Raw genomic sequence first — 15,720 nt, forward strand, 5'->3', positions numbered from 1 at the left:
AACTTCCGTATTCAGATAAAGGGCTGGCTCTGATTGGTAGGAGGACCAGTCTTCTTCCAGTCCTCCAATGCTGCCTATTGGTCAATCAAAAGAAGGTCTCGCGCCTTTTTTTTGCGCACAGTGATGAGCATGCTCAGTGTTTTGCTGACACTGACCAGCATGCGCACTGCGTTGCTGACACCGGCAAACATGCGCAGTATGCTCTACGGGGATGTTGGTGTTACTGACAGATTTTAAGTGTCCAAATGCCAACAGGGGAAAAAAGATAGAGCCACATTTTTTTTCCTATGGCTCGATATTTTATTCCTTTTGCATTTTGTCTGGCTGCTCAATTTTTGTATGTCTTTTCCTCTTGTTGTGGGGGAAAGGCGCCGAGACCAGAACTGGAGGGCATAGATTTAGGGTGAGGGGGGAAAGATTTCTGAGGGTCCTTAGGGGCAACCTTTTCGCACAGAGGGTGGTATGTTTATGGAATGAGCTGCCAGAGCAAGTGGTACAGTTACATTATTTAAAATGCATCTGGATGGGGTTATGAATATGAAAGATTCAGAGGGGTAAGGGGTGAAATGCTGGCAAATGGGTCACTAAATTAATTTAGGACATCTGGTCTGCTCTACAACTCTGAGTCTATTTTTAGATAGTATGGAAAATAAAGAGCATGAAAGCATGGAGATCACTGCCAATTTGTTGCAAAGGATAGTGGAAAGCTCTTACACTAATTAGCAGAGTAAGGTTGAGGCTGAAAGGTCACCATTGCAAGATGAGATAACAGTCAGTAAAGTTAGACTCACCTACTAAATATAATTGACAGGATTGGGACAATAAATATTTGGGACATGATATTAAATATCTAATTAATAATTAGTAGAGTCAGCCTGCTTGAGACTATTGATAATAAATATCTAATCATGACATTGGGAAAATATTAAGTTGGGTCTGGAATGCAAGACCATTGTTGCAAAAACTGGCACTAAATCTCTAACTGTGACATTAGAATAACATTAAGTAGAATGTAGCAAAAACTATAAGGGCACAACTAAAGAGATAATGGGAACTAACATCGCTGCTTTATTGTGTAGCTAGCGTGAGGTACTTTTGATTAATATAGTTGGATATGCTGATAAGCTAACAAACACACTGCTGAGCTGGAGATAGTGCTGCCCCCTCTGTCCAGGAGTAAATGCTGGAAAGGTGATATTGTTCATAGGGAAGAGGATGGTCTCCGGCTCCACTCTGATATCGATCAGCGAGTAAATGTGGCAGAACGATGGAATTTAATCTCCAGACAGTTTGGGAAATTTATTAAGGGAAGGAAGGAAGTAATAAATAGTAGATCCCTACAGAGTGCTGAGGAACAAAGGGTCTTTGCTGTCCAAGTTCAGAGATCCCCAAAGGTATCAGTACAGGTAAAACAGGGGATGAGGAAGGCATAGATTTGTACTTTTTCACAGAGAGGGTGGTGCGTGTGTGCAATGAGCTGCGAGACGAAGTGGTGGAGGCTGGCACAAATCTAATTTTTAAAAGGCAGCTGGATGGGTATGTGAATGGGTAGGGTTTAGAGGGATATGGGCCAAGTGCTGGTAAATAGGATAGATTAATTTCAGATATCTAGTGAGCATGGATGAGATGGACTGTTTCTGTGCTGTACAGCTCTATGGCCATCCATTTCATTTTGAAATGTTTTCACGACCACTTGGAACACCCTGTCAGGGTTCAGAGTGTGCCAGGTCCTGACACCTCCTTCCTCACTCTGGATCAGTGGTGCTGGAAGAGCACAGCAATTCAGACAGCATCCGAAAAGCTTCGAAATCGACGTTTCGGGCAAAAGCCCTTCATCAGGATTAAAGGCAGAGAGCCTGAAGCATGGAGAGATAAGCTAGAGGAGGGTGGGGGTGGGGATAGAGTAGCATAGAGTACAATAGGTCAGTGGGGGAGGAGATGAAGGTGATAGGTCAGGGAGGAGAGGGTGGAGTGGATAGGTGGAAAAGGAGCTGGGCAGGTTGGACAAGTCAAGGGGATCGTGTTGTTGGAGGTTAGAAACTAGGATGAGGTGGGGGAAGGGGAAATGAGGAAGCTGTTGAAATCCACATTGATGCCCTGGGGTTGAAGTGTTCCGAGGCGGAAGATTAGGCGTTCTTCTTCCATGCGTCTGGTGGTGAGGGAGCGGCGGTGGAGGAGGCCCAGCACCTCCATATCCTCGGCAGAGTGGGAGGGGGAGTTGAAATATGAAATATTGAGCCACGGGGCGGTTTGGTTGATTGGTGCGGGTGTCTCGGAGATGTTCCCTAAAGCGCTCTGCTAGGAGGCGCCCAGTCTCCCCAATGTAGAGGAGACCGCATCGGGAGCAACGGATACAATAAATGATATGAGTGGATGTGCAGGTAAAACTTTGATGGATGTGGAAGGCTCCTTTAGGGCCTTGGATGGAGGTGAGGGAGGAGGTGTGGGCACAGGTTTAACAGTGGCAGGGGAAAGTGCCAGGATGGGAGGGTGGGTCGTAGGGGGGTGTGGACCTGACCAGGTAATCACGGAGGGAATGGTCTTTGCGGAAGGCGGAGAGGGGTGGGAAGGGAAATATATCCCTGGTGGTGGGGTCTGTTTGGAGGTGGCGGAAATGTCGGCAGATGATTTGGTTTATGCGAAGGTTGGTAGGGTGGAAGGTGAGCACCAGGGGCGTTCTGTCCTTGTTGCGGTTGGAGGGGTTGCGTCTGAGGGCGGAGGTGCGGAATGTGGACGAGATGCGTTGGAGGGCATCTTTAACCACGTGGGAAATGAAATTGCGGTCTCTAAAGAAGGAGGCCATCTGATGTGTTCTATGGTGGAACTGCTCCTCCTGGGAGCAGATACGGCGGAGGCGGAGGAATTGGGAATACGAGATGGCATTTTTGCAAGAGGTAGGGTGGGAAGAGGTGTAATCCAGGTAGTTGTGGGAGTCGGTGGGTTTGTAGAAAATGTCAGTGTCAAGTCGGTCGTCACTGATGGAGATGGAGAGGTCCAGGAAGGGGAGGGAGGTGTCAGAGATGGTCCAGGTAAATTTAAGGTCAGGGTGCAATGTGTTGGTGAAGTTGATGAATTGCTCAACCTCCTAGCGGGAGCACAAGGTGGCGCCAATGCAGTCATCAATGCAGCGGAGGAAGAGGTGGGGAGTGGTGCCGGTGCCCTTTTTATTCCTGATCAAGGGCTTTTGCCCGAAACGTCGATTTCGAAGCTTGTCGGATGCTGCCTGAATTGCTGTGCTCTTCCAGCACAACTGATCCAGAATCTGGTTTCCAGCATCTGCAGTCATTGTTTTTACCTCGTTGATTTTAACCCTACTGTGAATCCTCTTGCAAGGATGCCTGCCTTGAAGAAGTTTTCCTCCTCTCTCTACAAGAATCTCAGGGAGTCTCTCTGCAACTCCCAGGTCATTTCCTCTGCCCTGAAGCTCTTCAACCATGTCCTGAAACAAACCCGCTACCACAGCCACGTTTGCTTCCTCAATGCCTGTCTCCGTAACCACCTCATCCCACACGGACTCCGGACCACCTTTAAACCAGCAGAGTTCGGACCCGAACAGGACAAACAGTACAGACTACAGATTCAAAAACACCAGCAACAGTTCTCCTTCAAGATCCTCCGCTCCACACTTGCAGCAATGCGCCGGCACCTAACCTCGCTACAGTCAGCCCTCCCTCAGCTGAGGGCCACACTCTCTCAGAATTGCAAAGGACCCACTCTGTACTACATCCTCAGGAGAATCCATACTCTCAACAAACAGTATTTCAATTCCATCTCAAACATCAAAAACTGTAAGTACAACAAACTTTTATCTACCCACCTCCATAACCAGCGCTCCTCAAACATTCCAGAAGATTTCCCTGGCCACGGAAACACCATTAGCCATGCGGCTGATGCAGCTACCACCCCCACGCTGATTAATGATGTCACTTCTGCCCCCATCATGGCCACTCCCACAGCCACTTCCGCCCCTCACATCATCGCCGATGCCACACGCTCAGTGACTTCCGCCACCCCTACTGCCGTTTCTGCCACCACTTCTGCCCCCACCAGCGCCACTCACCTGCATTCTGCTGACACGCCCCCCACAGACCCCACTGTCACTATCCCCACCCCCCAGAACCCCGAGGGGAACCATACCCCTGCTCATGACTCCATCCCCATTCCCCCCACCATCACACCCACTCCAGGTACTGGCTCCGACCCAATCCCAGCTCTACACCCACACCAGCTCCCAGCTCCCAGGCCTGCCGAGTTTTCACCATCCCTCCAGACCTCCCCCTCACTGAGGACGAACGATCAGTCCTCAGCAAAGGACTCACCTTCGTCCTCCTCCGTCCACGCATCAATGAATTTAATACACGCCGTGACATCGAACAATTCTTCCGTCGCCTCCGCCTCCGAGCTTACTTCCACAATCAGGATTCCCGCCCATCTTCCGAGGACCCCTTCGCCCACCTCCAACACACTGCATTCACCTGGACACCCCGTGCTGGCCTTTTACCTGCCCTCGACCTCTTCATTTCCAATTGCCGCCGGGACATTAACCGCCTCAACCTGTCGACCCCCCTCCCCCACTCCAACCTCTCACCCTCACAACGCGCAGCCCTCCAATCCCTCTGCTCCAATCCTGACCTCACCATCAAGCCAGCGGACAAAGGGGGCACAGTGGTAGTCTGGCGCACTGACCTCTACATCGCTGAAGCCAAACGCCAACTCGAGGATACCTCTTCCTACCGCCCCCTTGACCATGACCCCACCCCCCCATCACCAAACCATCATCTCCCAGATCATACAGAACCTCATCACCTCAGGAGATCTCCCACCCACAGCTTCCAACCTCATAGTGCTGGAACCCCGCACTGCCCGGTTCTACCTCCTTCCCAAGATCCACAAGCCTGACCACCCTGGCTGACCCATTGTCTCAGCATGCTCCTGCCCCACTGAACTCATCTCTACCTACCTCGACACTGTCCTATCCCCCCTAGTCTAGGAACTCCCCACATACGTACGAGACACCACCCACGCCCTCCACCTCCTCCAAGACTTCCGTTTCCCCGGCCCCCAACGCCTCGTCTTCACCATGGATATCCAATCCCTCTACACCTCCATCCGCCATGACCAGGGCCTCCAAGCCCTCCGTTTTTTCCTCTCCAGACGTTCCCAACAGTACCCCTCCACCAACACTCTCATTCGTTTGGCCGAACTGGTCCTCACCCTTAACAATTTCTCCTTTGAATCCTCCCACTTCCTCCAGACCAAAGGGGTAGCCATGGGCACACGTATGGGCCCCAGCTATACCTGTCTCTTTGTTGGCTACGTAGAGCAGTTGATCTTCCGTAATTACACCGGCACCACTCCCCACCTCTTCCTCCGCTACATTGATGACTGCATTGGCACCACCTCGTGCTCCCGCGAGGAGGTTGAGCAATTCATCAACTTCACCAACACATTCCACCCTGACCTTAAATTTACCTGGACCATCTCTGACACCTCCCTCCCCTTTCTGGACCTCTCCATCTCCATCAGTGACGACCGACTTGACACTGACATTTTCTACAAACCCACCGACTCCCACAGCTACCTGGATTACACCTCTTCCCACCCTACCTCTTGCAAAAATGCCATCCCGTATTCCCAATTCCTCCGCCTCCGCCGTATCTGCTCCCAGAAGGAGCAGTTCCACCAAAGAACACACCAGATGGCCTCCTTCTTTAGAGACCGCAATTTCATTTCCCACGTGGTTAAAGATGCCCTCAAACGCATCTCGTCCACATCCCGCACCTCCGCCCTCAGACCCAACCCCTCCAACCGCAACAAGGACAGAACGCCCCTGGTGCTCACCTTCCACCCTACCAACCTTCGCATAAACCAAATCATCCGCCGACATTTCCGCCACCTCCAAACAGACCCCACCACCAGATATATTTCCCTCCCCACCCCTCTCCGCCTTCCGCAAAGACTGTTCCCTCCGTGACTACCTGGTCAGGTCCATGCCCCCCTACGACCCACCCTCCCATCCTGGCACTTTCCCCTGCCACCGCAGGAACTGTAAAACCTGAGCCCACACCTCCTCCCTCACCTCCATCCAAGGCCCTAAAGGAGCCTTCCACATCCATCAAAGTTTTACCTGCACATCCACTCATATCATTTATTGTATCCGTTGCTCCCGAAGCGGTCTCCTCTACATTGGGGAGACTGGGCGCCTCCTAGCAGAGCGCTTTAGGGAACATCTCCGAGACACCCGCACCAATCAACCAAACCGCCCCGTGGCTCAACATTTCAACTCCCCCTCCCACTCTGCCGAGGATATGGAGGTGCTGGGCCTCCTCCACCGCCGCTCCCTCACCACCAGACGCATGGAAGAAGATCTTCCGCCTCGGAACACTTCAACCCCAGGGCATCAATGTGGATTTCAACAGCTTCCTCATTTCCCCTTCCCCCACCTCATCCTAGTTTCTAACCTCCAACAACACGATCCCCTTGATTTGTCCGGACTTGTCCGACCTGCCCAGCTCCTTTTCCACCTATCCACTCCACCCTCTCCTCCCCCACTGACCTATTGTACTCTATGCTACTCTATCCCCACCCCCACCCTCCTCTAGCTTATCTCTCCATGCTTCAGGCTCTCTGCCTTTATTCCTGATGAAGGGCTTTTGCCCGAAACGTCGATTTCGAAGCTTTTCGGAAGCTGCCTGAATTGCTGTGCTCTTCCAGCACCACTGATCCAGAATCTGGTTTCCAGCATCTACAGTCATTGTTTTTACCTCCTTCCTCACGTCTCCTGTGCATTTTAAATCAATAATACCAGTTGTATGTTACTGAGTTAGTACACAGACACATACAATATAATCAGAATTTCTATTCGGTACAGACAGTGATGACTTGTTTCAACTTTGCTAACAGGGTATCAGAAGGGGAGGATCTGCAGACAGAAATCTTGGAAGAAATTCCATAACAAGATCTGACAGAGTCACTCAATATCATTGGGGGGGAGAGGGGGGGGGGGGGGGAGGGGGGGTTGAGTCTGGAAAGAGAAATCCATTCGACCTGCTTCAAAAGATACTGGACATCAGTGTGAGCAGAGGAGCACTCAGAGAGGAACACACCAGTGAACTGAGCTTTAACTGATTACACAGAATGAGTGTGTGTGTGTCCCAGTGAGCTGACTATGGGAAAGAGCTTTAACCAGTTATACAGACTGAGAGAAGGGCTGTGGCATTTATTTTACCCTGGAACATCAGAGTCTTAGGGGTTACCTTGGAGAGGTTTATAAAATCATGAGGGGCATAGATAGGGCAAATAGCCTAGGTCTTTTTCCCCAGGGTTGGGAGTTGAAAACTAGAAGGCATAGGTTTAAGGTGAGATTGGAAAGATTTAAAAGGGGCCGAAGGGACAACTTTTCATGCAGAGGGTTATGCATGTATGGAATGAACTGCCAGAGGAAGTGGTGGAGGTGGGTACAATTGCAACGTTTAAGAGGCATTTGGATGGGTATATGAATAGGAAGGGTTTGAAGGGATATGGGCTGGGTGCTGGCAGGTGGGATTAGATTAGGTTGGGATATCTGGTCAGCATGGGCGGGTTGGACCTAAGGATTTATTTCCATGCTGTACATCTCTATGATTAGCACTCGGAGTGTGGCTCCTTCATCAGGTGATTTTGGAGAATAAAATCATAAGGCACAGAATGGATGGAAAAACATTACAGTGCACTGAAATGATATATTGAAAAACCCTGGATTGTTAAGTATTTCATCTTTTAGTATGGGCTGCTCATATCATTCATTTGTAAATCCCAGAATTTCCTGAAAGACATTTTCTTGAGATAACTCAAGGTTTTATAAGGAAAGGTGACATCTCAGCTCTGACAATGCATTAAAGGTGTGAAATCAGGGTCTGTCTGTATCACAATCTTGAGTCAGACTGGTTCTATTTCCAAAGTGGAACTTACAAAATATTACATGGATTGAACAGCCTGCAGGTTGTATATATTTTGAGAAAAATAGAATGTTTCTGCAAAAATAATCCTGCAAATACAAATTCACCCCCACGGATGTATATGTGTATATGTGTGTGAATGAGACAGAGGAAAGTCTATTTCGTGCTGTATATCCCGATGTCTACTTGATAACAGATGCTTTAATTCTGCTGGTGTAAATATTGTTGTAAATCATAGTTGGGTATGAATAGTTAGATGTTAGGGAGAGAGAATGCCTCAAGTTGGGCACTGTAAGAATCGTGGGAGAGCCCTATTTTTGGTTTACTTCCTCATGAACAAACGTTAAGCACGAGCATTTATTTATTTCTAATTTTGTTCTGTTTTTCTTGTTTGATTCCCGGCTAGGATTACACTCTGTGTCTGGATGGTTGACAGGCTGGGGGATTGTGGCTTGGGTCTTGATTGAATGTTTTATTGTTCCAGAAGGTGTAGGGGTGGGGGGTCAAAGCTTCAGCAGAAATCCAGCAGAGCAGAACAGACCAATATCTTACTCTGTGGGTACAGGGACATCAGAGGACAGAGAAATCAGGACCTGAAATCCAAGCTGACACCAGACTTCCCTGTGATTAGTGCTTTGATGAGCAGCATCAACCCTCTACCTTCACCGAGCATCCCATTTGACTATCACCTCGATATTCAGGATCCAATCCTTGTCATCCTGAAGCCATGCCTCTGCAAGGAGTCTCAGATCATAATTATTCTCTTCAATGTGTGCAGTCAATTTTGTTACAATGCACCACACATTCAGAAACATCGTTTTTAGTTTCAAGTTTTGTGATCTTCAGAATCCAGTTTTGATGGTTGGTACATTTACTCACCTTGTCCCTTTCTATCGTCCTTTGATGGTCATTTTCCATATCACTACATTGCTCACCGGCCTTGATTTGGATTGGCCATGCTAAATTGCCCATAATGTCCAGGCATGTGAAGGTTAGGTGGGTTAGCCATGGGAAATGCAGGGTTATAGTTTCATAGTAAAAGAAGTAGGAGTGGGCCATTTGGCCCATCAAACCTGCTCCACCATTCATTATGATCATGGCTGATATATCCGTCGTCTGAGATCCTCCTCCCTGCATTGTCCCAACTACCCTTAATTCCATACCATGCAAATACCCATCCAACTATGTTTTGAATATACTTAATAAAGATGCCTCTACTGCTTCCTTGGGCAGAGAATTCCATAGATTGACTACTCTCCAGGAAAAGCAGTTCCGCCTCATCTCCGTCCTAAATCTACTCCCCTCAACTTGAGGCCTGGTCTCATCCACCAGCAGAAATCTCTGGATAGGGTAGGGCTTCATCCCCACAGTGCAATGAATTCCCACTTTCCACCAACCTCTCAGATGTACTCACTCACTCGGTTGCTGTCTCACAAACGAAAGACTTCATTGTAACTTATTTTGCTCCCAGTAAGGGCACAACATCTTGGAAAGCTGCTCTGAAAGTCCAACCACACTTCTGCATTCACCGAACACGATTCGAGTGTTACAGCTCGGAAACAGACCGTCTGGCCCAACTTGTCCGTGCTGACCAAATATCCTAAATTAACCTTGTCTCATTTGCCCACATATGGCCCATATCCCTCTAAACTCTTCCTATGCATGTACCCATCAAAATGGGTTTTAAATGTTGTACCTGTTCCAGCCTCCACCACTTCTTCTGACAGTTCGTTCCATAGATGCACCACCATGTGTGTGAAAAGGTTGCATCTCATGTCCCTTTCCCCACTCACCTACCCTGGGGAAAAGACCTTGGGTATTGACTCTCCCTGCCCCTTATCAAGATTAACGCTCAGCATCCGATGTACAGAAAGTGAGACCTGCAGATGCTGGAATCAAAGTCTAAAAGTGTGGGGCTGAAAAAGCACAGTAGGACAGGCAGCATCTGAAGACGAGGAGAGTTGACATTCTAGGCCCGAGCCCTTCATCAGGAATGATGCATGGATGTACAAAGGGGCCTCAGTGTTCTTCTACACCAGTCATCAGACAGATGCAGCAAGCAATCAGCAAGGCATATATATGGAAGATGAACTGGGATTAGAAGTGGGGATGTCTTCCTGCATTTAGGGGCCCATTGAATATATTCAAGGTTGAGTTCATCTGTTTTTTGAACAACAGAGTGCGGATTTTTATGTTGTGTGGATGAAGTGGTTTTTTTTTGTTGAGAGTAGTTTATGTATTGGTTGCAGGTACAGTAGCTGTGAGAGGCCCTTGTGAAGTGTTGTTTCTGCAAAAATCACAAGACTGAGTCACGGCGGGGGGATATGTTAAGTTAGATATGCTTGCAAGCAGTTACAAGTCGCTGCATCTTGCTTCTGCAAAAATCACAAGGCAGAATTGTGAGGATATATTCCAAGAAATAACTAACTAAAGGAGGTGGATTAGTGGTGCTGGAAGAACACAGCAGTTCAGGCAGCATCCAAGGAGCCCTCTGGTTTCCAGCATCTGCAGGACTTGTTTTTACCTGACTAAAGGAGGTGGTCGACTGGTAGAAGCAGATGTATTAACATTACCGTAGCAATGGTCACGCATATAGGGAGTTAGTATGAACAAGATAACCAAATAAGACCCTGTGTTGCATCAGCAAAAGTAATAAGACCCAGCTATCGGTTGGGGAGGGGGGGCGGGGTTGCACGCCACAGACAGATGTGGAAAAACGATTAGATTAGCAGAAGTAAGAAGGGAGTCTGGAACAAACTCAATCTTCATTCAGAGAGAGAGCAGCAACTTCCGAAACTCGTGTTCCAGCTTCTGCATTCAGACAATAGGAAGGCTCTTATTGGCAGGAGGACCAGTCACCTTCCGGTCCTCCAGCACTCCTGATTGGCCCACCAAAAGAAAGTCGCGAGGCACTTGCGTGCAGTGAGGGGCATGCGCAGTTTCATCCAGACGCCGGCGAGCACGCGCAGTCTGCTCTCTGGCGATGAGGTTGTTCCTGACAGAATTTGTGTCCAAATGCCAAGAGAAGTAAAAAATGGGAGCTGTATAATTTTTTTTGCCCCTGTGATATTTACCTTTCCTATACGCCCCATGACTTTATAAATCGAAATAAGGTCACCCGACAACTTGTGGTCGTCGATAGGGCGACCAGAAGTGTCCTCAGTCCTCTCCACGTGGTCTCACCAATATCCTGTACAACCACAACGTGATGTCCCAACTCCTGCACTGAACGGTGTGAACAATGAAGGAAACTGTGCTAAACGCCTCTTTCACAACCCAGTCTACCAATGATGCAACTTCCAAAGAACTATGTCCCTGATTTGGAGATGCCGGTGTTGGACTGGGGTGTACGAAGTTAAAATTCACACCACACCAGTTGATACTGCAACAGGCTCATTTGCAAGCATTAGCTTTTGGAGCACTGCTCCTTCATCAGGTGGTTGTGTCTTATGATCCTGCTCCACAAACACCCCATGAAGGAGCAGCGCTCCGAAAGCTTGTGCTTCCAGATAAACCAGTTGGACGATAACGTGTCATTGAGAGATTTTTAACTTTATGTACCAGAACCACTCCACGCTACCCCGCCCCCCCCCCATGAATCTGTTCTAGAACACGATGCAGGGCCCTACCATTAACTGTACAAGTCCTGCCCTTCCTTGTTTTAGCAAAATGCAACCCCTTGCCTTTGTCTGTCACTGGCTCAGACACACAATCACCCTAACACTCACACCATATCACAGGCTAAAACTCCATCTCTCACACACACTTCATTAGCATATATGCACAAACTCGCATGCGCGCACACACACTCTAATGCACACACAGTCACACATAAGTCTATGGGGTGAATTTGCATTTGCAGAATTATATTTGCAGATATATTCAATTTTGATCAAAAAGCACACAAACTGCATGTAATATTTTATAAATTCCTACTTTGGTTAATAGAACCAATCTGATTCAAGATTGGGATACAGACTCGAACCTCACACCTTTTATGCAGTATCTGAGCTGAGACGTCACCTATTTTTATAAAACCTTAAACCATCTCGAGAAGGTGAATTAAAAGTAGTTCTGGGTTTACATATTAATGAACTGAAACCTGCAACCCATGGTAAAAGATGAAAGACTAATCCGCAATCTAGATTTGTTCAATATCATATCAGTTGCATGACACCGTCAGCTTTTGCTATAAATTCTGTGTCTTATGATTCTGCTCCACAGCTACCTGATGAAGGAGCAGTGCTCCAAAAGCCAGTGCTTCCAAATAAACCAGAAGGAAGATAACCTGGTGTTGTGTGATTTTTAACTTTATCCACCCCACCAGTCCAACACCGGCACCTCCACATCATTTCCAGTGGACACAGCCCACACCTCCCAGTGATGCCAGGAAACTGTACAATGACAATGGGATGATGTAGTTCCCGCACCCCTGAAAAATTCATAATTTCTAACAATACTGGCTACTCATTCACTGCTGCAACCAATACACAACATTGGAAACATAGTACAGGAGACTGTCAGAAATGAGCACAACAGGTCAGGCAGCATCTGAGGAGCAGGCAAATCAACATTGCCCTAAAAATGTAGATTTTCCTGCTCCTTGGATGCTGCCTGACCTGCTGTGCATTGCCAGCACCACTCTAATCTTGACTCTGATCTCCAGCATCATCCGTTCTCACTTTCAGCTGTAAGAAATGAGCAGTTTTAAAACAAAAACCTGGTTGCAATTCAAAGCTTTCAATGAGAGTCTGAACTTGGCGTGAAGTTCAGGTAATCTTTATTGCGACCCAACTTTGTTACAGCTTCAGAATCTCCCAACAGAAAGGCATAGAAAAAGTAGCAATGTTTTAAAAACAGCTCACAGTCAAAGTGCACACACTCCCTCCAACCCCTCACTTTCTTCATTATCGGTCACCACCAAGTTGCCCTTTGTAATTGGATCCTTGGTACACCCTTAACCTGGAGAAATTATTGCCTCACTCAGCATTTTCAACCCGTATCCTGTATCCAAGTAAGTTGGATGGACAGTGCAGAGTCAATCATACTGCGGTGGGTCTGGAGTCACGTGTAGGCCAGATCAGGTAAAGGATGCAGCTGGGACGACTGAGTGAATCCTCTCCCTAAAAAAGAACTGCGTGAATCAGGTGGGAGTTTTCTTCCACCCCCACCCCACCGACAATAGTTTCACCGTTAGATTCTGAACTCCAGATTTCTGACTAAATTCCAATTCCACCATCTGCTGCGGAAGGAATCGAACCCGAGAGTCCCCAGAAACAGGTTGATAGTCCAGTCGATAATGGCACTTGGCCGTCATTCCTTCAATCCCCCTGCGATGGCACATGAACTCGCTGGTGGCTCCGCAGGTAGGAGGAGCAGGTGAAGGCCTTCCAGCACTCGGGACAGCGAAAGGGCCTCTCCTCCGTGTGGACCTGCTGGTGCCTCAGCAGGTTAGAGAAATTGCTGAAGGCCTTCCCGCACTCGTGGCATGGGAACAGCCTCTCCCCTGTGTGGACCCGCCGGTGGGTCAGCAGGTTAGTGGAATGTCTGAAGGCCTTCCCACACTCGGGGCAGCTGAAGGGCCTCTCCCCGGTGTGGACCCGCCAGTAAGTCAGCAAGTGAGAAGAATACCTGAAGGCCTTCCCACACTCTGTGCAAGGGAACAGCCTCTTCCCAGTGTGGACCTGCTGGTGGCCTAGCAGGTTAGAAGAATTGGTGAAGGCCTTCCCGCACTCAGGGCAGCTGAAAGGCCTTTCCCCCGTGTGGACCTGCTGGTGCCTCAGCAGAGTGGAGGAATTACTGAAGGCCTTCCCGCATTCAGGGCAGCTGAAGGGCCTCTCCCCGGTGTGGACCTGCTGGTGCCTCAGCAGGTGGGAGGAATTACTGAAGGCCTTCCCACACTCCGGGCAGCTGAAGGGTCTCTCCCCTGTGTGGACCCACTGGTGGCTCCGCAGGTGGGAGGAATTGCTGAAGGCCTTCCCACATTCAGGGCAGCTGAAGGGCCTCTCCCCCGTGTGGACCCGCTGGTGGGTCAGCAAGTGGGAGGAATTCCTGAAGGCCTTCCCGCACTCGAGGCAGCTGAAGGGCCTCTCCCCTGTGTGGACCCGCCGGTGGGTCAGCAGGTGGGAGGAATTGCTGAAGGCCTTCCCGCACTCGAGGCAGCAGAAGGGCCTCTCCCCCGTGTGGACTCGCCGGTGGGTCTGGAGGTTGGAGGCCTGGGTAAAGGCCTTCCCACACTCAGGGCAGCTGAAGGGCCTCTCCCCTGTGTGGACTCGCTGGTGGGTGTGGAGGTTGGAGGCCTGGGAAAAGGCCTTCCCACACTTGTGGCAGCTGAAGGGCCTCTCCCCCATGTGGACCCGCTGGTGGGTGTGGAGGTTGGTGGAATCGCTGAAGCCCTTCCCACAGACAGGGCAGGGGAATCGCCTCTCCCCAGTGTGGCTGTGCCGATGAGTCTCCAGGGCAGACGGGAAACTGAAGCCTTTTTTGCAGTCGCCACACTTCCACAGTTTCTCCACGGGGCGGGATTCTTCTGGTTTCTCCATGGCCGGAGCTTCAGCCACACACAAACGTGTGCAGAGCCTATTCCCCACAGTGAATTCCTCTTTCCAGGCCATATAACTGCTTCAGGCTCCACACTCAGTGCACTGTAATGGTAGGGTCTCTCATCCAGTCCCACTGATGCTGAAAACGTACTCAAACAGGAACCAAAACGCTTTGCTACTTCTCACAGAATCATAATTGAAAACGGTTGCAATCCCGATGGATTGAGTGACTGTCAAAGTGAGGACTGCAGACGCTGGAGAGTCAGAAAGTGTGGCGCTGGAAAAGCACAGCAGGTCAGGCAGCATCTGAGGAGCAGGAGAGTCAACATTTTGGGCATAAGGCCTTCATCTGTTGATTTTGAAACTTCCATCTTCAGATCTTCAAATGCTCTGTAAAAAGAGATTACAAAAGCCATCACTGTCAGTGCAGAGTAGAAATTCTGAACAAGGAATTCTACTTTCTGTGGAATATTCTTTTCTTTTGTTATTCCACAAAATTGAAAACACCATCCCACTCTCCCTTCCCCTCTGTTCTCACTCCACTCTAACTCATTTCCTGAAGGTGCTGATTCAGAATCTTAAAGGGGCAGAAAAGCAAAAACGTCAAGACTGACATCTCTCTGCATTTTGGATAACTCCACAACACTGGGATACAGTTGACAGTGAGCAGGTCTGATTCTGGGAAGCAAACATAAGTGTGTCAATTCATGGGGTAACCTGCAATGCAGCTATTTGTGGAACAAAATGGTTAACGTCCCCAGGAAGGTGGGAGCAAATTGAGACATCAAGGCATTAACACCGACACACTTCAGTGAAACTCTTCTGCTCCCAGTCAGGGCAAAACATCTTTGAAAGCTGCTCTGAAAGCCCAGTCTTCACAACCACACTTCTGCTTTCACCAAAGATAATTAGAGTCATACAGCACGGAAACAGACCCTTTGGCCCAACTTGTCCGAGCTGACCAGATATCCTACATTTATCTAGCCACATTTGCCATCACTTGGCCCCTATATGGGCCGGGTGCTGGCAGCTGGGACTAAATTGGGTTGGCTATCTGTTCGGCAAGAATGAGTTGGACCAAAGGATGTGTTTCCGTGCTGTACATCTCTATGACTCCAGTCGCATTTGCCATCACTTGGCCCTGATCCACTGAACCCTTCGTATTCATACACCCATCCAAGTGCCTTTTAACTGCTGGAATTGTACCAGAACCCACCACCTCATCTGGCAGCTCATTCCAT

At 48.9% G+C, this 15,720-nt stretch overlaps 1 protein-coding gene across 1 annotated transcript; it reads right to left on the reverse strand.

Moving 5' to 3' along the window:
• Nucleotides 1-13,258: 13,258 nt before the first annotated feature.
• On the reverse strand, nucleotides 13,259-14,479 carry LOC148143657 (uncharacterized). The gene has a single exon (XM_087975255.1). It carries the CDS (start codon nucleotides 14,477-14,479, stop codon nucleotides 13,259-13,261), a length of 1,221 nt encoding a protein of 406 aa, XP_087831381.1.
• Between the last annotated feature and the right edge of the window lie 1,241 nt (nucleotides 14,480-15,720).

Source organism: Chiloscyllium plagiosum, unplaced genomic scaffold, assembly GCF_037043375.1.
Source record: "Chiloscyllium plagiosum isolate Xiang-an unplaced genomic scaffold, Cpla_swu_hap1 HiC_scaffold_27, whole genome shotgun sequence".
Lineage (NCBI taxonomy): Eukaryota > Metazoa > Chordata > Chondrichthyes > Orectolobiformes > Hemiscylliidae > Chiloscyllium > Chiloscyllium plagiosum.